Raw genomic sequence first — 23317 nt, forward strand, 5'->3', positions numbered from 1 at the left:
GGGTGGGTGGGTATTTTGATTATTCATTGTTCATTTGACTGAAATAATTTAGTGAAATCTTATCTCTTTTGGGAAATGTCCGCTCTTTTAGCTGAGTCAAATCATTTGACTCAGCTGAACCAATAGCATTCGACTCCTTCAGCTCCCGAACACCTTATTGTCATTTTTTTTTTAAAAAAAGCGGAAGAATAATTTCATCATGTGTTTCCTCTTCTTTGCCCAACTATGTTTCCTCAAATCATATTTGCTCTTTGTTGTGAGTTAGATCACGTGAGTCTGCTCACCGATACGACTCTCATAAACGATTCATTGCATGCACTGATACATGATATGCATGATACATATTTTTTTTTAACCTGTGATTGTTCTTCTTCTTTGGCTAATTATGGGTTAATTATAATTTAAATATTTTTGTTGTGTTTATGCAGTGAAACAAAATGTAAATGTTGAACAAAAGCAGCTAAGAAGTTGTATAGAAATTAATTTATTTATAAATGACCCCGGTTCATAATGTAAGGTGACTTTACTCACTGAAATAAAACAAATAAATAACAACTAAGGCAAAGTGACCCTGGCCACTAAACTGATACACATTAAAACGGCAGTATTTCAGACACAGCTTTACTTTCTGACCACCACTGACCTCCTGTGACCTGAGCTCCACCCACCGTCACGAACTGTTCCCTACACCAGAGCATACAAATAATTTGGCACCTCAGAAAGGTCAAACAAACTGTAAACTGAATAAAAAGTAAATAAAAGTTTAGTGTCATGTGAAGCGCATGGGCGAATCACAGTGAGAGGTTACAGAGTCTTGTCTGAGGAAAACCCCGCCATATTGACGTCACACTCTTTTCTCTCGTCTGGCGCTCTCAAATCTCGTTCCTGTTCTTCATCCGGTTCTTCATCTTCGTCGCCGTCTTCGTCCTCACCTTCCTCTTCGTGGGCCGCTCCTCTGCCCGTCTTTGGGCCTTTGCAGATTTTCAGGTGGCGTGTCAGGTGATACTTGGTCAGGAAGCCCTTGTTACATTTCTCACAGATGAAGTCCCGTTTCCCATCATGGGAGTTGAGATGCTTCTTCAAGTGGTCAGTTTTCAGGAACTGCTTGTCGCACTTCGGGCAGGTGATCTGACGCTCGCTGCAGAAAACAAAACAGACACGGTTTGTTTACGAAAAAAAAGAAAATTTTTTTTGTGAGGTCAGATAATAATGCATTAACGTCCTTACAGTGAGTGTGAATACATGTGCTGCTTAAGATCCTGTTTCCTGTTGAACGTCTTGTCACACCGGTCACACTTGATGTTCTTGGTTCCCGTATGAATGACCATGTGAGACGCCACGTGGGCTTTCTGGGTAAAGGATTTTCCGCACACACTGCACCGGAAGTTCTTCTGACCTTTAGAATGAGAGCGCAAAATCGACAGATATCACAAACAGCATCAAGATGGGTGCCAAAACCTTTTAGCAGCATAAGCAAGATCTATCCAGAGGCACTATCAGCACAAATCACGCAGACGGACAAAATGGCATTAACACTAGAGTAAAAAAAAAAAATGAGGCAAGAACTATCTTTTTACAATTCAATAATTTCTGCAGAAGCTTCTAGACTCCACAAAAGGCACAGAAATGAAGAGATGTAAAGATGCAAACTCTCCTGCTATCAGAGTTCCATTTATGGAGGATTAATTATCATTAAGTGCTGCTCCGGTACCTGTGTGAATTCTCAGGTGCATCCTCAGGTTACTGGGGTCACTGAAGGCTTTGCTGCAGTAGCTGCACTTGTGCGGCCTCATGCCCATGTGACCCATGAAGTGCACGTTGAGTTTGGTGGAAGTGGTAAAGGCTCGAGGGCACATGCTGCATTTAAACTTCCTCTCTCGGCCATGACGCTGACCGTTTCCGCCGGACTGGCCGTCACCCTGAGCCTGGCACTGCCACGACGGAGACGAGGTGCTGCTGGGGGCCTCGCTGGCCAGCTTCTCCTGGGGGTGGGGCTGACCGTGGACGCCGTGAGTGGGGTCTTCCTGGGAGGGGCTGTGGCTGTGGGCGTGGCTGCTGAGGTGAGCTTTGAAGTCAGAGAAGGAGTTGCATTCTTTACCACAGTGGCAGATTTGTCCCTCTGGAACGTGGGGGACGCCTGCAAGAAATAACGCTACAGCTTTACACACTTGGAGTTTATCAGTTGTGAAAGCACTTGTTTATGTTCGTTGCTTTGTTTGCTCTTTTTTAACTCTATCTCTCTCTTTCTCCCTTTCTCTGCAGTTCTTGGTGTCCTGACCATCATTCAGTATAGCCATGAGGCCAAATGATGCAAGAACACGCCGGAATGGGAGGAGCTCTGGTTTTAAAAGGCTCACAGTGATGTTAGATAGTCTTCGTCTCACATGCAGGCAGGTTTAGTGCCTTGTTTGGGTTAGCTTTGTGTTTGAGGCGACTTGCGTTTGTTAAGCTTTATGCTATGATTTTGTATTTTGTTTTCATATATAGCTGAATGAATAACTGGAAAGAACATTTCCTGCTATAGGAGTTTGCACCATCATCAGGACCTCACGAGTCAGGATCCTGATGGGTGGGAGGGGCAACTGTCTCACTCTCTTGTCTATCATTACATGTACATTTATGTGATTTGGCAGATGTGTTCATTCAGAGAGGTCAGCCCTTCTGGAGCTGAATGGTGAGTCGAGTTGATTGGTGGGTGGAGCTGACTGGTGAGTCAGGCTGATTAGTGGGTGGAGCTGACTGGTGAGTCAGGCTGATTAGTGGGTGGAGCTGACTGGTGAGTCAGGCTGATTAGTGGGTGGAGCTGACTGGTGAGTCAGGCTGATTAGTGGGTGGAGCTGACTGGTAAGTCGAGCTGATTGGTAGGTGGAGCTGACTGGTGAGAACTGAAGGGTGGGTGGAGCTGATAGGTGGATAGGATTGACTAGAGTGTAGGACTTTGCTGGTGGGAACTGGAAGGTGGGTAGGAGCTGATTAGTGGGTGGAGCTGACAGGTGAGTCAAGCTAATTGGTAGGTGGAACTGACAGGTAGGTGGAGTTGACAGGTGAGTCAAACTGATTGGTGGGTGGGGCTGACTGATGGGTGGAGCTAGCTTGTGACCAAACTAAGAAGAAAACAGGCAAAAATAACCTTTCTGCTTTAAGCCACTCCCACTTTAGATGAACAGATAAGGACACTTTTCTTCTTAAAACAGAAGTCCAAATCTGAACCTCTTGGCAGAGGCAACCAGGTTTCTGACTAAAATATCCTCCTGACATGTAGCAGATTCATGATGCCATCAGTTCCTGTAAATCCAAACTAATGAATTGTCTGTGATCAGATTTTTCACCTTACTCTTTTTTAAGACTTAACTCTACATTAAGACGAGTTCTTAACGAAAGAACTCGTCTTTCATTTGGAAAAAACGCAGATGGTCAGGAAGCACGGTTTCCTCGGGTTCCAGCTGGAGCTGCGGCCACTTCTTTAACTTTAAGCCAACTTTTTGTAACAGCTTGTGAGAACTAAAGCCAGAAATTCAGAAATCTGGATCCTCACACTCTCTCCGCCTTACCCAGCTGTCTGCTGTATTCCCGGCTGTAATAAAACAGCAGCTCCTGCTCGGGGAGGATCTCTCGGGATGTACAGAAGAACAGCTTCCCGTTGTCGATGTACGCCACCAGGTTCTGCTCCTCCGTCGTCCTGCAGATAAACAGAAACAAGCAGATTAAGTGAGAAGCCTCTGGGACTGAGATTATACTCGTTAAGACCTGCAACTCCAGTACCTCGCTTTCCTCACAAACATCATCCAGTTACATTCGTTTTCATCCGTCGTCACTATACAGAACTCCAGGATGTCGTTGTGGAACATCTGAAAATCAAAAACACCTCTGTTTTGTCCTTTCTAAGAATAAATTGAAATTTAGAGTTTACAGGTGCTTCCCTTTATGTCTCCATACATACAGGAATGTAACACTTTTTAATATATATATATATATATATATATTTTAATTTATACACATCGTTTTTATAACAACAGACACTGACACAAAGCAGCTTTACAGAAACATTTTAATTCAGGATATAAATTTCGATTTATTAAATCAATTTAATATGAGTTAGCCAGACTGCTTGTTTTTTTTTTTTTAAACAAAACGTCCTCCAATTTTTTTTTTTTTACTTATTTATTTAATCATTGATTCATTCATGTAGTTATATATTTATTTCTTTATTTATTCATGTATTTATTTACTTATTTATTTTATTCATTCATTCATGTAGTTATGTATTTATTTCTTTATTTATTCATGTATTTATTTATTTATTCATTCGTTCATTTATTTATTTATAGCTTTTAAAAATTAATCACAAAAGAAAAAGGTATTGATATGAAGGAGAATACAATTTAAATATATTTTGTTCTTTTATATGTATAAATATATTTTTTCCATTTTTCTCATGGATGATGGACTGGCTTCTGTTTTTCGAGTTGAGGCTTCTTCCTCATGACGTCTCGGGGAGTTCTCCCTCACCACCTTCACCTCTGGCCTGCTCATTCATGATGAATTGACATTTTTTTGAATGTTTATATTCCTGTACAGCTGCTTTGCGGTTAAAATCTCTACGTAAATTAAAACTGAACTGATCTGAACTGAAAAGCTACAGCACAAAGATCATTTAAAAGAAAGACACCGGGTAAGTTCATCACCACTTTATGAAGAAACGAAGATCATCCAGAGACTTTTAGGACGTCATGTGAGCTACTCGTTTACTTCTTTCCTGAAGTCGCAGCTGCCTCCTCAGTGACATTTCAATAATCAAGGCATTAATACTAATCCTGTATATATTTTAGTCTTTATTTATTCTTAATTCTTTATTCTGTACTGTTTTAAGGAACTTGTTGTGGTCTTAAAGTCACCAAACAAAATTTTGTTGTATTGTATAAAATGACAATAAAGCTACAGCATCTTAGTGTACTATCTATCTGTCTGTCTGTCTGTCTGTCTATAAAGGAAGACTAACCTTCCAGAGCTGAGGTGTGTCTTTATCGGTCCAGTCGGAGAGCTCCACGCTGCTGCAGTGTTGTCCCACCATGGGGCCGAAGCAGGTCCTGCTGGGAATCGTCTCCCGAGCGAACACCCCTGAGGAGATTAGAGCTCACGTTAGTGTGGGATTAGCGCATTATTTCCACTGTCTCCAGCGTCAGAGCTTTGCTTAGCAACATCCAGGACCGAGGAGTTTTTTCAGGACATCCTGAAAAAATTATATTTCTGTCATCAGTATAAAATACGCTCACTGACCGCTCGGCTCATCGGCTACAGACACGCGCAGGCACAGTGGACGGGGCAAGGAGAGGCGGGCTCTGCTCTGAATGGGCGTGTCCGGGATGAAGGTGACGGGGCCGTGTTCGGGACAGTCGGAGCTGTAAGAGCGCTCACATAGAGTGCACCCTGAACACAGGACATCATTAATAAATAATTAATGGAGCTTTGTGTTCAATAAATAACTTTCACACATGAGAAAATTACTCAAATGAAGCAATAAATGTTAAAAATAAATAAATAAAAATACAGCAGCAAGGCACTTTTTAAAATTTGTAATAAATTATTCAATTAAATTTTGTAATAAATATTTTGTTACCAAAAAATGCAAAAAAAAAAAAAGCAAAAAAAACAAACAAACAAAAAAAATCACCAAAAATAAATAGTTTCTCCTTTTGGACTTTGCCCTCTGATTGAATCTTTTTCTCCGCTCACATTTTTTTCTCTTTATTTCTAAAAATACATGATTGTTTCGACTACTGCAACTCATTAAAAACAAATCTAACAAAAAATTAAAATTTTCACTGGAGAGAAAAAAATTAAAACAACAACAAAAAAATTCTCACTCTAACAAGCAAAAAACAAAAACAATTCTCACTGCAGGAAAAAAATGAAGAAAAAAAATTAGAAAAACAACAAAAAATATGTTTCTCACTGGAGAGAAAAATAAATTAAAACAAAATTATCACTTCAGGAAAAAATTAGCAAAAAATATATAAAAACCAAAATAAAAATATTTTCTCACTGAAGAGCAAAAAAATAAAAACAAAACAATTCTCTCACTCCAAAAAAACAAAAACATTTCTCACTGCAGGAACAAAATGAGCCAAAAATGAAAAAATATATAAAAACCAAAAAAAAAATTCTCACTAAAGAACAAAAAAATAAAAACAAAAATTGTCTCACTCCAGAAAAAAAATTCTTTCTCTGTGCAGAGGAAAAAAACAAATGACAAAAACAAATTGTTTCTTACTGCAGAAAAAAAAATAAAACAACAAAAAAATTCTCTCACTCCAGAAAAAAAATTCTTTCTCTGTGCAGAGGAAAAAAACAAAACAAAAAATTGTTTCTTACTGCAGAAAAAAACAAAAAATTCTCACTATAGGGAAAAAAAGAGACAATAAAGAGCAAAAAAAAACCCTAACCCTAAACAAACATTTTTTTTTCTCACAGCAGGAAAAAACAACAAAAATACTAAACTAAATTGTTTCTCACTCCAAAGGAAAGAAAAGAAGTCAGGAAACAATCGTGTCTTGATTTAAAATCTACTTTTTTGAACTTATCAGAGCTTTAACTTGTAAAACTTACAAATGGTGAAAGCAGCGTTGATGCTCTCCTTGTTTGCGGCGGAGTTTTCCAGCTGCAGCGTGGAGTTGACCAGGACGAGGCCGTTGTCCGGTCCGAGTGAGACCTCTGCGGTGATCGGGGACACGTTTACGGGCTCCAGCCCCATGCCTGAGCTGTGCAGGGACACAGGTTCGAGCTGCGTCTGTGTCGCCATGGCGCCGGTGAGCACCACGCTGACCACACTCGAGTTCAGCTCAGCGTTAGAGTGCAGAGCTTCACTCAGAGTTCCCGGAGCTCCACTACCCGAGCTGCTGCCCACACGTCCGCTCATGTGCTCCTGCTCCATCACCACGGGCAGCTCCAGCCCGGGGCCATGCAGGGCCATGACTCCTCCCTCCAGGCTCTCGTGGGGCTGATTCCTGCCTCCGAGAGGCTGCTGGGAGTCTGTGCTCACCACCACGCCGTCCATATTGGCCAGCTCTTCCCCCATGCCGTCAGGAGACATGGGGCTGTTCACACGCGACTCCATCGCCAGACCGGCAGCATCCAGCTGCACCTCGTGAGCGCCGCCCTGGTGGAGCTCTGCCTGCCGCGAGTCTATGGACACCAGGCCTTGTTCTAAATGTCCTCCAGCGCCGCTGTAGGGGTCCAGAGACGAAGGGTTGCTGTTGGCGACAGACAGAGTGGCATCCATGTTAAGGCTGCTCGGGTGGATGTACTGCGGAGGAGGACGATCGGCCAGGTACGACAAAATACCTACAGAAACCACAGAGATTACCTCGGGTAGAAGCTTTAATATTTCACTTCTGTCTATTTTACATCTGCTTATTATGTATTAATATTCCACTTTAAAAATAACTTTAAAAATAAATAAATAATTATAATAAAATAATAATCATAATTTTTTAAAAAGTTAAACAAACAAACAAACAAACAAATAAATAAATAAAAACAGCAACCTAGAATCTGCATTGTCCAAGTCTGAACCATTTTAAATAAAATAAAATAAAATAAAATAAAATAAAATAAAATAAAATAAAATAAAATAAAATAAAATAAAATAAATAAATAAAATCCTAGAAGAAAAAACAGCAGTGTCTAATATAGTTTGCTCAATTTTTTGGAGAATTTTGTAACCACAAAAAAAAAAAAAAAAAAAAAAAAACCTCAAACAAAAAATGAAAATTTTTTTATTTATTTTCTATCACAGCAGCTCTCGAAGACCAAACTGTGAAGAGAAAAGTTTCTTTTTACTGATGTTCTACAATATAACATTTAACTGTAAAATGTTGCATTAATTAATTACTTAATTGCTTAATTAATTGATTAAGTGCATCTGTGGGTGAATTTTTGTGGTATAAAATAAACCAATCCACTTCCAGGACATGGTTTTAGAGGAAAATAATCAGCGTCTGGTTCTTCAGAGTAAATCTGCTCCATTGTTTTGTTTGATTATGTTGCCACCTGCAGGAAATATTCAAATCCACACTTTCTTTAGGAGAAAATCCTCCTTACTGTGTGTTTAATTCCAAACAAGAACAAATCGATGTCTAGTGATTTAGGAGGAATGAAATTTTTCAGCTCAAACAAATTATAATAAAACTCCCTTTAAAACTGATTAAATTGATTTTTAAATTAACATTAGACTCTATTAGAATTATGATTTATTTATAATATATAAATAAAATTATTAATAATGTATTTATTTATAATTTATTTATTCTAATAAATAAATAAATTATTATTATTCATTATTAATATCATTAATACTCATTTAATATCACTCAGCAATATGTTCAATCATCAATATTTATTACTATTATTATTATTATATAAAAATATTAGTTTTTGTTACATTTATTATTACTGTTTTATTTTATGTTTTTAAGCACAAAAGTTTAAGTACAAAAATATCACACTTTTTATTTTATTTTTTTTTACAATATTTTTTACTTTAGTCTTAGGTACTGTGCTACATGTGGTGTATGGTAGATAATTGTGTGTGTGTGTGTGTGTGTGTGTGGCTTATCACCTGGGAGGATGTGTCTGAAGTAGCTGCTCTCCAGGTGAGGGTATGGAGGAGGAGGCAGGGTGTAGTTCCTCTCTGGAAGTCCACACATCACTCCTCGGTCTCCTAATGGCCCCATGGGTAACATCAGCGAGAGCGCCGAGGGCAGCGGCCCCAGAGACGGCCCCAGGCTCGGGATAGCCACCGGCATTCCTGTGGACAGAGCCGAGAGATCGTCTCATCCAGTCACACGACAGAGAAAAAAAACAACATGAGCTTTAAATATTCAAATAATACAGGTGTGTGTGTGTTATACTGTATGTACAGGTCTGTGTGTGTGTCTGTCTGTCTGTCTGTCTCTCTCTCTCTCTCTCTATCTCTCTCTCTCACACTGTCTCTCTGTCTGTCTCTCCTTCTCTCTCTCACACACACATTAATAAGGAAAATGATTATCCTCACAAAGCTAAGAGTAAGGCAGACCCATCAATGATTAGTGATCACTGACAGCCGGACACACACAGGGTTGTTTTATTGTTGTTTTGTTGTTGTTGTTGTTTGTGGTTCCTAGCTCTGACCTGGAGTGGTGATGGGGTTGTGGCTGTGAGTGGGTGAGGTAGGAAGCCCCAGGTGACTGGCACTGACGGAGGGCACACTCAGCTGGTCCATGCCCACTGGACTGAGGTTCATGTCGTTCATTCTGAGCAGAAAAACGAATACGATCTGTAACACGTTAAACGAAAAGTCCAAAGCAGATCATCTTGTGCGCTCATCTTTAAGAGAAGATATTTTTACTGTTAAAGACACGTGCACAGAGAAACTGATCTGGAGTAAGATGGTGTAGATGCCTTCAGAGGAAGACAATGAGAACTTCTTCACATAGAAAAAAAACTGAATAATTGATTCGGATGTCAGTAAAAAATAAAGAAAGTAGAAATAAAGGAGAGAGTACAATGATGTGGAGATACAAAAAGAGTACAAAAGTGACATTTAAACTGTGGAGAAAAAAAATAAAAATAAAATAAAATAAAATTTAATAAATAAATAAATAGATTTTCTTTACAGTTTAACTGCCACTTTTGTACTTTTCAAAATTTATTTAAATAAATAAATAAATAAATTGATTAGTTAATTAATATGCAGAAGTGTAGAATTTTGTAGCATTTTATTCTATTCTGCCTTTTTTTGCCTTCGAACTCTACCTAAAGAGAGAGCGGAGCGATGCAGCAGGGCTTTAATGCTGTACAGCTCTCCATGCTCAAACACATTAGTTTCTAAAGCACTGATATTCATGCCATCATACTCAGCAAATGGGGCAGAAGCACACTAAGGGGTGGCAAAAGGGGGCAGAAGCACACTAAGTGTGGCAAAGGGGGCAGAAGCATACTCAGGGTGGCAAAAGGGGCAGAAACATACTGAGGGGTTACAAAAGGAGGCAGAAGCACAATAAGGGGTGGCAAAAGAAGGCAGAGGAACACTGAGGGGTGACAAAAGGAGGCAGAAGCATAACAAGGGGCAGAAAAACACTAAAGGGTGGCAAAAGGGGGCAGACGCATACTAAGGGGTGGCATAAGAAGGCAGAAGAAAACTGAAGGCTGACAAAAAAGGGCAGAAGCACACTAAGGGGTGGCAAAAGGGGGAAGAAGCACACTAAGGGGTGGCAAAAAGGAGTAGAAGAACTCTAAGGGGTGGCAGAAGAGGGCAGAAGCACAATAAGAGGTGGCAAAAGGGGGCAGAATTACACTGAGGGGTGGCAAAAGGGGGCAGAAGCACACTAAGGGGTGGCAAAAGGGGGCAGAAGCACACTAAGGGGTGGCAAAAAGGAACAGAAGCACACTGAGGGGTGGCAAAAAGGGGCAGAAGCACACTGAGGGGTGGCAGAAAGGGGGCAAAAGCACACTGAGGGGTGGCAAAAAGGGGCAGAAGCACACCAAGGGGTGGCAAAAGTGTGCAGAAGCATACTGAGGGGTGGCAAAAAGGGACAGAAGCACACCAAGGGGTGGCAAAAGGGTGCAAAAGCATGCTGAGGGGTGGCAAAAAGGGACAGAAGCACACCAAGGGGTGGCAAAAGGGTGCAAAAGCATGCTGAGGGGTGGCAAAAAGGGACAGAAGCACACCAAGGGGTGGCAAAAGGGTGCAAAAGCATGCTGAGGGGTGGCAAGGCTTAGGTTCAAGATGCCAAGCTTTTGAGAACAATCAGCATACGGATCTGTGTATAAAACCAGTTTCAGCAAAATAGCACCGCTTACCTGAAAGCTTCTTCCTTCACATATGGCACTGCGAGGTCTAGCTACATTTTGGCCACTAAAAGAAAATCTTCAATTAATAAATTTAATTCAGCACTTTATCAAACTAATATACTCAAACCTACAAGGATAACACAAGCACCGGATTTCCTTAAAGCATGCAATCAATAAAGCTCGAGATCAACTCTACACTTCGTTAAATTCATGCGCATAATAACGCATTAACACACCAAAGTCTTCTTAAATATACTTACAATCAAGTCTAAAATTTAGATAGTGCTAATAAAAAAATAATCTAAACAAAACAATAACATAGCTAAAATGTAAGCGCGACTCCACTAGGGGCGAAATCATAATTCAAAATAAAAGATCTAAACGAAATGTTTAACAGTAGTAGTTCGCTTGAAAAGAGGAAGTGGCTTTTATTTTTTAAACCGGATACTTAGACAGCCCGCATACAGGAAGGGAACCGGAAGTGAGCGCGAGTAGACTAGCTAAAAAACCTGCTGTGTAATCTTGCCTCCGCTGTTACTGAAGAGACGCGTTAAAGTTAAGAAGAGAAATAAATAAAAATGCCGGATTATTTAGGCACCGAGCAGCGTAAAGTCAAAGAGGAGGAAAAAGATGACACGCCGATTCGAGGTATATAAACTTTTGTTTCTTATGTAAAATATTAGCAATTTATGTAGCTAGCGTTCACCGATACACGGCTAAGCGCTTTGTAGCCGTAGCGTTCATTATTAATTTCTATTTTTCCCCCATAAACATGAAAATATAACTCTACATATGAAAATTGACCATTATTTTATTGTTACAGTTAAATTGGACGTTAGCGTACTCCGCTAATTCATCCGAATACATGAGTTACCGTTGGGTGCAAAAGTTTGTGCCCCCTCTGTGTTTCTCTATAGAAAAGCCTGCTGTATTTTAGATCATAATCACAAAAGTATTCAATGTATCATCTTTTCTTTATTCACGATAATGCAGCACGTGTTTATATAGCACGATTTCTCATGTGTTTATATGAGTTATGAGTTATTATATTGTTTGATATGATTTTTGTTAGAAGTGAGCAGTGAGTTGTAATGAAACACGATTTGCACTGCGCATGCGCGGCTGAAGTACTTATAATACTACGATTATGATACTAGTAATTATATAATGGAATAATTTCGCGCATGCGCAGAACAAATCGTGTTTCAGCTACGGATCGTGTAGTGGCAGTTCAGTGTACATTTTATTACACTTTTATTTATTTTGACTTAAATTCCCAGAATGTATTGCAGCTGTACGACCCTCAATTGTCCCAAAGGCTCATTAGGACCTACAAAAAAAAGTATTAATGTGGAAGTCTAAGCTTTAGGAGCTGATGTGTATGAAGATGTGAGAGAGAGAATAAAGCGCCGCTGCATCAAGCATCTTTTTTTTTTTGGTTAAAAAAAGGATAGAGAGATGGATAGAGGGAAGGAAGGAGAGATGAAGGGATGGATGGATAGAGGGTTAACATTACAGAATACATTACAGAATTTTTATGTAAAATTTTCTCAACAAACTCCTTGAAGATATGACGGGTAAATGATCATGTTTTAAATTTGTATAATAAAATCTATTCGTTTATTGATTTTAAAATGTTATACTTAATCTTCGTGTTATAATAGTTCAGTTTGTGAAATTGTAATTTCGTATTTTTTTAAAGGACAGATTTTTTTTTTTACTGCTAAATAAATTGTTTTACTAAAAAATAAAAGTATCCATTTAAAATATAATTATTATTTAAAAGGGAAAAAAAATCGCTCTCCTGAGCTGAACTGTAGCAGAAAGAGAAAAAAAAGGATGCAATTTTAGCTGAAATTATGTTGTTAGAGATTCATAGACTGGACTGAATTATTTCAGAAGTTGATTCGTTTGTCTTTTCCACCTTTAGCTTTGGATGAAGGAGACATCGCTCTGCTAAAGACTTATGTAAGTCGCCCTTTGATGACGTCATCGTTTTATCATTGCTCTGAACATCGTTTGAAAGCGATTAAAGGTGATTTACGTTGTTGTTGTTGTTGTTGATGTTTAGGGTCAGAGCACATATTCACGTCAGATCAAGCAAGTGGAGGATGACATCCAGCAGCTCCTCAAGAAGATCAACGAGCTCACAGGTGGGTGTGAGACGGGATTGCAGATGGAGATTAGATTAGATTACATTAGACAGGTCTGATGTCAGCATGTGTGTGTTCGGATTGTCCAGGTATTAAGGAGTCAGACACGGGCTTGGCTCCTCCCGCGCTCTGGGATCTGGCTGCTGATAAACAGACGCTGCAGAGTGAACAGCCGCTGCAGGTTGCCAGGTATGAGCCCTGATAACTCCATTTTCTGTGGATTTAAATCTGTTGGATTTCCTCTGAACACACCTGATGAACGCTGCACGTCTCCGAATCTTTAGGTGCACCAAGATCATCAACGCTGACTCCGAGGATCCGAAGTACATCATCAATGTGAAGCAGTTCGCCAAGTTCGTGGTGGATCTGAGCGATCAGGTCGCCCCGACCGACATCGAGGAGGGCATGAGAGTGGGGTAGGTGGAGCAGTAGAGGCAGTTACGTTCTCGGGTGCTTTCTGGAAACTGATGTTGTGTTTCTTCTCGTCTTCCAGCGTCGACAGAAACAAGTACCAGATCCACATTCCACTGCCGCCTAAAATCGACCCCACTGTCACTATGATGCAGGTGAGGAAGCGGTCAGGTGCCGAGTCGAACACCACCACTGACTCCAGGACTTTTACCATGACACTTACTCACACACACTGCTCTTAGGATCGCTGCTGCAGTCTGGGAATTTCCTCCTGGGATTAATAAAACCATCCATCCATCTCATCTCTCCTTCCTTCCATCCTTCCTTCTCTCTATCCATCTTTCCCTCCCTTAATCCCCTTATCCTTCTTTCCTTCTCTCCATCCATTTATTCTTTTATCCATTCCTCCCTCTCCCTTCCATCCATCCCTCTATCCTTCTAGCCATCCCTCCCTTCTTCCTTCCATCCCTCTATCCATCCATACATTCATCTCTTCTTCCAACCCTCTATTCCTCCCTCTATTCATCTCTACCCACTCATCCCTTCATCCCTCCACCCTTCCCTCTAACTCTCCCTCAATGCTATATGAATCTCTATCCATCCATCCCCTTATCTTTCCTTCCATCCCTCTATATCGCTCTCATTTTATCCCTTTATTCATCTCTTCTCACCTCCTTCCATCCCTTCATCCCCCTATCCATCTCTGTCATCCATCTCTTCTTTTGCCCTTAATCTTTACTTCCATCCCTCCCCCACTCCCTCCCTGTCCATTCATGCTTTCATCCATCTTTCTCTCATATCCATGTCTCCTTTTCACCATCCCTCCCTACCTACTTCCTACCATGTAATCCAATATCACCCCTCCTTCCTTTCATCCATCTATCTCTCCAGCTCTCTTTCCATCTGTCCCCTCTTACATCCATCCCTCTCTCCTTTCAACTCTCACTCACTTCCTCCACACACACACAGGTTACATTTCATCAGTGAGCTACATTTATTTGCATTGAACTGATTCTCTGTTGATGGTCTCAGTGTTTGTTTATAAACATAAATAAAATCATCATCTTGCTCTTGAAGATCTCTGTCCTGAATATGGTGCAAATCTTAATACCTTTACCTCTGGAACTGGAGACTCCTTCCATAAATGTTAAATAAATTGAAGTTTATGGAGAATTAATTTTTGTGCAGCTCATGGGAATAAAATAAACTGTAATGTGAAGAGAATAACTGTGTGTGTGTGTGTGTGTGAGAACAGGTGGAGGAGAAGCCAGACGTGACCTACAGCGATGTGGGAGGCTGTAAGGAGCAGATCGAGAAGCTCAGGGAAGTGGTGGAGACGCCTCTGCTGCATGTACGTCTTCACTCAGACTTCACACTCAATTCCTGTCTTTCTGTTCCATCCCGCTCTGAGCGTGTCTCTCCTCCGGGGATTAATAAAGCCATCCCTCTACCCTTCTATCCCTCCCTCACTTCTTCCTTTCTTCCCTCTATCCATTCATATCTTCATCTCTCCTTCCATGCTTCTCTGCATCCCTTTTTACTTCCACCCCATTATCCATCCATCTCATCATCTTTCCTTCCATCCCTCTGACCATCTCTCAGTACATCTTTCCCTCCTTCCATCCCTCTATTTCTCCCTAAATCCCTTTCCTTCTATCCCTTCCTCCATCCCTTCCTTCCATCCCTCTATACATCCATCCCTTCATCTCTCCTTCTATCCCTCCATCCCTCCCTGTATCCATCTCTACATTCATCCATCCATCCATCCATCCTATATCCATCTCTATCTATTATCCCTTAATCTTCTTCCATCCCTCTATCCCTTTCTCCTTTTATCCTTTATCCCTCCCTTCTTTCTGTTTTCCATCCCTCTATCCATCTGTCTATCTATCCATCCCTTTAATCTCCTCTTCCATCCTGCCGAATTTCTGTCTTTATGTTCCGTCCCGGTCTGAGCATCTCTCTCTCCCTCTCTTCCCGTTCAGCCGGAGCGCTTCGTGAACCTGGGCATCGAGCCTCCTAAAGGTGTGCTGCTGTTCGGACCTCCAGGAACGGGGAAAACCCTGTGTGCCCGCGCCGTGGCCAATCGCACCGACGCCTGCTTCATCAGAGTCATCGGCTCCGAGCTGGTCCAGAAATATGTGGGAGAGGTGAGCACATCACTGCTCTACACGCTGAGCCACGCCCATAATACAGATGTGGTGGTGTTAATGAGATCTATTTTCTCTTTAGGGAGCTCGGATGGTTCGGGAACTCTTCGAGATGGCCAGGACCAAGAAGGCTTGCCTCATCTTCTTCGATGAAATCGATGCTATCGGAGGTAACGGTTTTCGTTCATCTCTCCTGATGACGTCATTCATATGAAGCTGAAATGATTGACAGGTGATATTCGCCCATGTTAACTGACCCGGGAACCTCTGCCCACATCCCCCATAACCTCATTTATCAGATTGTGTTTGACTCGGTTAACAAATATCACCCTTCATAATAACGGTTACATTTCTATGAATTCCTAAATTAAATTAAATAAAAGTCTGCCTCGTCTTGTGCGCAGTCTCTCCAGCAGGACTGTAGCAGATTCTTGGTGATTTTGTGGACAGTGTTGTGTTTAACGCACCGAATCTTCGGCCCTGTGCAGGAGCGCGTTTTGATGACGGAGCCGGAGGAGATAACGAGGTGCAGAGAACCATGCTGGAGCTCATCAACCAGCTGGATGGCTTCGACCCCAGAGGAAACATCAAGGTCCTGATGGCCACCAACCGACCAGACACCCTGGACCCGGCCCTCATGAGACCCGGCCGCCTGGACCGAAAGATTGAATTCAGCCTGCCTGACCTGGAGGTGAGGATGTTTTACCTCACAGCACTGAACGTCCAGATGTTCCTCAGGGATCCTATTTAAGCTCCAAGACATGCTGCTGATGATGTCACAGGGATGCTTCTGTTGCTAAGTTACGCAAAACCTCAGATGTCCGATCCTGATACTCTCTTAATTAAGCATTAAATTAATCTTTATTAGAAATGAAATATTTATACATTCATCCCTCCTTCCATCTATCTATCCCTACTTCCATCCCTCCTTTCCTTCCTGTATCCATCATCCCTTCATCTTTCCTTCCGTCCCTCTGTCCCTCCCTAAATCCCTATATACTTTTATACCTCCCTCCATCCCTTTATCCTTCCATCCATCCCTCTATCCCCCCTTTCCTTCCTGTATCCATCTCTATCATTCCTTCATCTTTCCTTCCATCTCTCTTCAGTTATTTTTTTAAAGCATTAAATTAATCTATATCATATATAAAATATTTATACATTCATCCCTCTATCCCTCCCTCCATCCCTTTATCTTTCCATCCCGTTATTCTTCCTTCCATCCATCCCTCTATTCCCCCTTTCCTTCCTGTATCCATCTCTATCATCCCTTTATCTTTCCTTCCATCCCTCTTCATAGATATGAAATTTATACATTCATCCCACTATCCCTCCCTTTATCCATCCATCCATCCATCCATCCTTCCTTCCATCCCTCTATCCCTCCCTTCCTGTATCCATCTCTATCCATCATTCCTTCATATTTCCTTCCGAACCGTGAATCATCTCTGTAGATTAAACCTTTGAGACTCGGGACAGAAAATACATCATGACTCACATCGTGTGGTGTGGTTCTTCTTCCCAGGGTCGCACTCACATCTTCAAGATTCACGCTCGCTCCATGAGCGTAGAGAGAGAGATTCGCTTCGAGCTGCTGGCTCGCCTCTGTCCCAACAGCACAGGTACCACCAGCTTACCTCTTACCTGCACTCCTGCTTTCTTTTCTTCTCAAACCCCTCTAAAACTGAAGCGTTTTGTTCCTTCAGGAGCGGAGATCAGGAGCGTGTGTACGGAGGCGGGCATGTTCGCCATCAGAGCTCGCAGGAAAATCGCCACCGAGAAAGATTTCCTGGAAGCCGTCAACAAAGTCATCAAATCCTACGCCAAGTTCAGCGCCACTCCGAGATACATGACCTACAACTAATCCCCGCTTTTCCTTCTGTCCTGATTTACAGGAGAAACGGTCCTGCTTGTACGTTTGTGTTCTTTTGTGTTTATAATTAAATAAAATTTACCGTCTGTCATCCCGAGTGATCCTGAACAAATCAAATCACAGAGAATCATTTGAGATTTTTCAATAGATTTCCTTTTTATTATACAAAATAGCTCTAAAAAGCACAAAATAGTGTTACATCATATATAGAAACTACACAACACTAAGCATGGTTGATGACGCGTCTCTCTTGCACCCACGATCACGTCTTAAACACTCACACGAATATATTAACACACTCCTGTTCCAATATTCAACCTGAGCTTCATCACCAACTCCATTATTATTATTTTTAAATACAAAAATATGAAACATCAGCATTTGGTTTCTAAACACAGTCAGTCTCTCGAACCTGGATCACCAGTCAGAAAGCAAATCCAGTGAACGATACGAAACCCGTACAGGGTCAAGCGCCTGATGTGTAAAATTTGATCTTTACCAGCATTTTGACTCGAGATAAAAAGTTAACACTGTAACAGCTTCAGAGCTTGGGGTCTCGTCACTGTGACACGTATCGACCATCGCCTTAGAACTCACTGTAACCATGGCGACGCTCTTCAGCTAGCTAACTAGCCTAGCTAACTCTCTACATTAGATATATTTTTTTATTCTCAGTCAGAGTTGTGTAACTTGTCCAGTTTTTCCTCTAGCTTTCTACCTCCGTGTTAGTTTCTCTCGCCTGCCCTCCAACTCGCGACCTGATTGGTCAGGAGCTAAAGAAGAAGCAGTCAAGTCTAACGATAAATAAATAAGTGACATTAATTAATTTATTTACTCACTTATGTTTAATCATCATTCATTCATTGACTCATTTGAATATTTTCTGATTAATTCTAATTTAATTAGTTTAATAAATTTCATTTATTTAATTTAAATTAATTTAATACTAATATTTCATTATATTTTAATTGTTTTTTGTTTGTTCGTTTAGTTTTGGTCACATTTTTAAATAATTCTAATGATTGAAATTAAACGTCACCAAAACAAAAACAAACAAACCTAATGAAAATAATTTAATTTAATTAATCGTTTCATTTTTTTTTTCCAGCTACATTTTAAATCATGTTTTTTTTTTTCTCCATTCGTTCATTAAAAAATTCCCCGGAAAATAGCAAAAAACAGTAGTGCATTTAAAGCTTCTCCCATCCGGCGACATGATCAGCATACACACAGGTGGTTTATGGGGACAATAAAAATAAAAAGTCAAGTATGAAAAACTTTGACGCAGACATTTTGAACAAAAAAACAAAACGGATTCGTTGAGTAGAAAAATAAAAACCCAACATACACCAAAATTCTAGAGAGGTATGAATAAATGTGTGCGTGTGTGTGTGAGATGGTGTTCAGTGTCGTGTTCATAAAGAACGTGTTTTACTCACAGTATCGTCACGCAGACACGAGACGAGTTTAAAGGCAGGAGGTGATACAGGAAGAAGAGCTTAATGTCCACTTCCTGTTTTGTTTTTCTAAATGCATTTCTACTCTAAATCTCACTCATTCCCCCACTCCACACACACACACTCTCTCATCATTCCAGCAATTCAGAAGAGCACTTCCTGTTTCCTATGTGCTCACTGGCTGTCAGGGGCAGGGCTGATGTCTTTGCAGCGCCCTGGTGTGTGTGCAGTGTAGTACAGCGTCGTGAACAGTCGGGAAGACCATGTCCAGGCTCACCGGACTGCTGAAGAACTGCAGAGTCCTGAGATCAGAGAGAAGACTTCCTGTCCACACACGCACACACACACACGATTAACACACTGCACTGTTTACATTACTTTTTATACGCATGTTGTGTGCACTTACGGCTGCATCCAGCAAGCACGATTTTCACATCTATGGCTGCAAACTCTTTAATAACCTGCAATAAAAATCACAGACACACAGATTTTAGTAAGGAAATAAAACACTGTTGCAGGAAAATAATCAACAGAGTGGTGTGATGAAGCAGAGTCACTGTCACCAATACACACTGAAGTTCTGAAGTGTTTATTCCACTTGAACAACGCCATTTTGCAGACGGTGAGGCGTTTTTACAACGTTTATAGCTTGTGAGTAAAGTTAGTTCCTGTTCTTGCTTACATTATAGCAGCTATAAACACTCAGATCCTCACCAGCTTCTCCACAGCTTTACCTCTGAGTCCAGAATTCAACAGCACTGTAGCAAGCTAGTGTTAAATTAGAAATATGGTGTGTTTTTTTAAGAGTAGAGTAGGGTAGAATAGAATAGAGTAGTGTAGAGCAGAGTAGAATAGTCTAGAGTAGAATTAAGTAGGGTAGAATTGAGTATTGTAGAGTAGAATAGAGTAGTAGAGTAAAGAAGTGTAGAATAGTCTAGAGTCTAGTGTATGTTTTTTTGAAAAGTGATGTAACAGCTTACAGATTTAATAGCTTTGGCTCCCACAGAGTCCATGAAGTTGACAGCGCTTAAGTCCAGGACGATGGAGTGGATGGGACAGAGCGGCTGGAGGAAGCGATCTTCCTCCGAGTCAGACTCAGCCTCGACGATTTGTCCATTGATGTACGATTCCGCTTCGGTCTGAGGAGGATCGTCCACCACTTCGTGACTCACACCGATTTCCATATCCTGACAGGAAAAAAAAACAACACAACCGATATACACACTCCTGAAGCTGTATGATTAAAATACCAACAAGGAGAATTTCATCATGGAACTGTTCGATAATGATAGAATCTAGAAGAGAGGAGAGTGGAAGAGAATAGAGTAGTGGAGTGGTGTAGAATAGGAAAGTAGAGGAGAGTAGAACAGACTAGAAGACAGTAGAATAAAGTAGACTATAGTACAGTAGTACAGTAGAACACAGTAGTATAGAGCAGAGTAGAATAGAGTAATGTAGAGAAGAGTAGAATAGAAAGTAGTGCAGAATAGAGTTGCCTAAAGAAGAGTAGAATAAAGTAGAGTAGTCTAGAGTAGAGCAGTGAAAAAGAGTAGAGTAGAAAAGACTAGAGAGGTATAGAATACAGTAGTCTAGAGTAGAATAGTGTAGAAGAGAGTAGAGTAGTGTAGAATACAGTAGTCTAAAGTAGAATAGAGTAAAAGGGAGCAGAGTAGAGTAGAGTAGAATAGGATAGAATATAGTAGAGTAGAATAGAATACTGCAGAATAGAATAGAGTACAGTAATCCCCCTCTATATTGTGGTTCATATATTGCAGATTTTTATTTGGCACATTTTTTCCCGGTATACCGGTATTACAGTGAATTGTTTTTATGTTGAAAAGGTAATTTATTTATAAAAAATACACTTATTAATTATAAAATATAAACATTAATTAAAATAAAGTAAAATGTTAATAATATATCAAATACTGTCTAGCGTAGCGTTGTTTAGGAAAGCGTGGTGCAGGGATGCTGAAAATCAATATACAGTACGGCTGGAGGTACGAGTCTGGCCAATCAGAATGCCCCATTCATTTAATCACGGTTGTGATTGGCTGCTGGGGAAGGGAAGCAGAATTCTCCAGCATCCCAGTTTTTCGTGTGTCACTGCCCCGAGTGTTTGGGTTTGTTCTGTGTACGCTGTATTTTTATGGTTTTTCTGCTAGCCCTATTATGTCTCCCAAACACTCTGCACCTTCTAAGGCTTCTGTAAAGTAACATACACACATACAGAACTCAATATAAATGTGATATTTCTACGAATTTACCCAAAATTCATCTTGTTATATGCTTGCAAATATTTTGTGTGTGTGTTTAAAGAGTGTGGGGGGAGGGTCATTTATGGCTTAAACAATAAAAAAAAGTCGTTTATCGCGGGTGGGTTTGGAACGGAGCCCCCATGATAAACGGGGGATTACTGTAGAATATAGTAGAGTAGAATAGAGTACAGCAGAATAGAATAGAATAAAGTAAAATAGAATAGAGTAGAATAGTACAGAGTACAGTAGAATAGAATAGAATGGAGAAGAGTACAGTAGAGTACAGTAGAATAGAGTACAGTAGAATACAGAAGAATAGAATAGAATAGAGTACAGTAGAATAGAGTATAGTAGCATAGGTTACAGTAGAATAGAATAGAGTACAGTAGAATAGAACAGAGTACAGTAGAATAGAGTACAGTAGAATAGAGTAGAATAAAACAGAGTATAGTACAGTAGAATAGAGTAGAATAGAGTACAGTAGAATAGAGTAGAATAGAGTATAGTAGCATAGAGTACAGTAGAATTGAATAGAGTACAGTAGAATACAGCAGAATAGAATAGAGTACAGTAGAATAGAGTAGCATAGAGTACAGTAGAATAGAGTATAGTAGCATAGAGTACAGTAGAATAGAGTAGAATAGAGTACAGTAGAATGGAATAGAGTACAGTAGAACTGAATAGAGTACAGTAGAATATAGCAGAATAGAATAGAGTACAGTAGAATAGAGTATAGTAGCATAGAGTACAGTAGAATAGAGTAGAATAGAGTACAGTAGAACGGAATAGAGTACAGTAGAACTGAATAGAGTACAGTAGAATATAGCAGAATAGAATAGAGTACAGTAGAATAGAGTATAGTAGCATAGAGTACAGTAGAATAGAGTACAGTAGAATAGAGAACAGCAGAATAGAATAGAGTCGATATTGGTACAGTTGTGAATGGCCAGTGGGATAATTGTTTTAAAGAAACACTGGTTGTCATAGCTACTGTCTGATTCCTCCTGCCTGACTGACTGACCGAGGGGAAAGTCAGAGCTCAGTATCAGCTTTGTCCTTGACGCCCAACAGCACGAGTTGACCACACACCCGGTCACGACTACAGCAGGAAAGGTCCAGTGACCAGAAATAAATGTGGTTAAGAGACAAGACATGGGCACACTGCAGTCCTCTCTGCACCAGTCTGCACCGCTTTATTCCACGTTTTAACAAAAACACCTTACTTAATGATTCCATTTCATCGTCTGTACCGCTTATCCCATCTATCCTCGGGTCACGGGGAGCCTGGCGTCAGGCGTCATCGGGCATCAAGGCAGGATACACCCTGGACGGAGTGCCAACCCATCACAGGGCACACACACACACTCACGCAATCACACACTATGGGCAATTTAGAGACTCCAATCAGCCTGTCTTTGGACTGTGGGAGGAATCCAGAGCACCCGGAGGAAACCCACCAAGCATGGGGAGAACATGCAAACTCCACACACAGTGAGCGGGAGCGGCTATAAACAGGCTATCAAACACCTGCCGGCATTTTGTTATTCACCAATTGATGGAGAAAACATATTTCACTGCTCTGTTTATATCCTGGGGAAAATGTTATAATCAGAAATGAAAAATGATTTTATCTTTTTTATCTTTTTCATCAAAGGCTTATCTGCAAAATTATTATTATTATTCTCAATTTTGTCTATATGCAAATGGTTGAACATTGGAACATTGCTTCTCTGTTCTTTGTGTGTGTGAGTGTGTGTGTGTGTACTGGAGTTGATGCAGTGTAAGACAGCGAGTGAGTGAGTGAGTGTGTGTGTGTGCGCGCGTGTGTGTGTGTACACTGCAGTATAAGACAGTGAGTCAGTACCAGTTTGACGACGGCGGTCTTCTTCTTCTTCTCAGGGCTGTGATGGGAGGAGGACTGATGCAGTTTCTTCTCTTTCTTCTTCAGTCGCTTCTGCTGGGATTTTCTCTCGGCCAGCAGCTGAGCAGGGTCCACTCCTGTCTGGAATCAGAGGAACACTCGGAGTGAAGAATGCTGACCGTTATCTCATTCCTAATATCCACACTTCATGATGAGGACGTTTACTTATTGGTATAGCCTTCATCATTTCTGCACCAGTCTCTGTGTGTGTTTTGGAAATGCCTACGTTTCACAAGCCAATCAAATCCTGAGAAATAAAACCAA

General features: G+C 40.7%; 4 protein-coding genes across 4 annotated transcripts in view; 1 reads left to right on the top strand and 3 right to left on the bottom strand.

The window, feature by feature from the left end:
• Positions 1 to 468: 468 nt before the first annotated feature.
• prdm4 (PR domain containing 4) lies at positions 469 to 11222 on the bottom strand. The gene is made up of 12 exons (XM_058416557.1): positions 11091 to 11222; positions 10840 to 10894; positions 9169 to 9290; positions 8618 to 8806; positions 6607 to 7341; positions 5278 to 5427; positions 5000 to 5118; positions 3763 to 3848; positions 3552 to 3679; positions 1712 to 2137; positions 1228 to 1396; positions 469 to 1138 (listed from the first exon to the last, which is right to left on the bottom strand). The coding sequence occupies exons 3-12, from the start codon at positions 9287 to 9289 to the stop codon at positions 805 to 807; spliced, it is 2457 nt and encodes an 818-aa protein (XP_058272540.1). The 5' UTR covers position 9290; positions 10840 to 10894; positions 11091 to 11222; the 3' UTR covers positions 469 to 804.
• A 75-nt stretch (positions 11223 to 11297) lies between these two features.
• Positions 11298 to 17508, top strand: psmc2 (proteasome 26S subunit, ATPase 2). Its single transcript, XM_058417230.1, has 12 exons — positions 11298 to 11478; positions 12761 to 12798; positions 12902 to 12983; positions 13073 to 13172; positions 13268 to 13399; positions 13477 to 13549; positions 14650 to 14745; positions 15380 to 15544; positions 15627 to 15714; positions 16033 to 16235; positions 17070 to 17166; positions 17251 to 17508. Exons 1-12 carry the CDS (start codon positions 11409 to 11411, stop codon positions 17406 to 17408), a joined length of 1302 nt encoding a protein of 433 aa, XP_058273213.1. The 5' UTR covers positions 11298 to 11408; the 3' UTR covers positions 17409 to 17508.
• A 558-nt stretch (positions 17509 to 18066) lies between these two features.
• slc26a5 (solute carrier family 26 member 5) overlaps positions 18067 to 23317 on the bottom strand; it is a 23427-nt gene continuing 18176 nt past the window's right edge. Inside the window, 5 exon segments of the mRNA XM_058417229.1 lie at positions 18067 to 19079; positions 19082 to 19198; positions 19281 to 19335; positions 19855 to 20061; positions 22997 to 23134. Of these exon segments, the coding sequence (XP_058273212.1) occupies positions 19006 to 19079; positions 19082 to 19198; positions 19281 to 19335; positions 19855 to 20061; positions 22997 to 23134 (591 nt within the window). The 3' untranslated portion in view covers positions 18067 to 19005.
• LOC131370130 (NADH-ubiquinone oxidoreductase chain 1-like) lies at positions 20068 to 22989 on the bottom strand. The gene is made up of 2 exons (XM_058417231.1): positions 22356 to 22989; positions 20068 to 22231 (listed from the first exon to the last, which is right to left on the bottom strand). The coding sequence occupies exons 1-2, from the start codon at positions 22366 to 22368 to the stop codon at positions 21288 to 21290; spliced, it is 957 nt and encodes a 318-aa protein (XP_058273214.1). The 5' UTR covers positions 22369 to 22989; the 3' UTR covers positions 20068 to 21287.

This window comes from Hemibagrus wyckioides, linkage group LG19 (assembly GCF_019097595.1).
Source record: "Hemibagrus wyckioides isolate EC202008001 linkage group LG19, SWU_Hwy_1.0, whole genome shotgun sequence".
NCBI lineage: Eukaryota > Metazoa > Chordata > Actinopteri > Siluriformes > Bagridae > Hemibagrus > Hemibagrus wyckioides.

Coding starts and splice junctions, on each gene's coding strand:
- prdm4 (XM_058416557.1), bottom strand. CDS start 9,289: ATGAACGACATGAACCTCAGTCCAGTGGGCATGGACCAGCTGAGTGTG. Junction 8,807..9,168: donor CAACCCCATCACCACTCCAG/GTCAGAGCTAGG, acceptor CTCTGTCCACAG/GAATGCCGGTGGCTATCCCG. Junction 5,428..6,606: donor CAACGCTGCTTTCACCATTT/GTAAGTTTTACA, acceptor TCCTGTGTTCAG/GGTGCACTCTATGTGAGCGC.
- psmc2 (XM_058417230.1), top strand. CDS start 11,409: ATGCCGGATTATTTAGGCACCGAGCAGCGTAAAGTCAAAGAGGAGGAA. Junction 13,400..13,476: donor GAGGAGGGCATGAGAGTGGG/GTAGGTGGAGCA, acceptor CTCGTCTTCCAG/CGTCGACAGAAACAAGTACC. Junction 17,167..17,250: donor CCTCTGTCCCAACAGCACAG/GTACCACCAGCT, acceptor TTGTTCCTTCAG/GAGCGGAGATCAGGAGCGTG.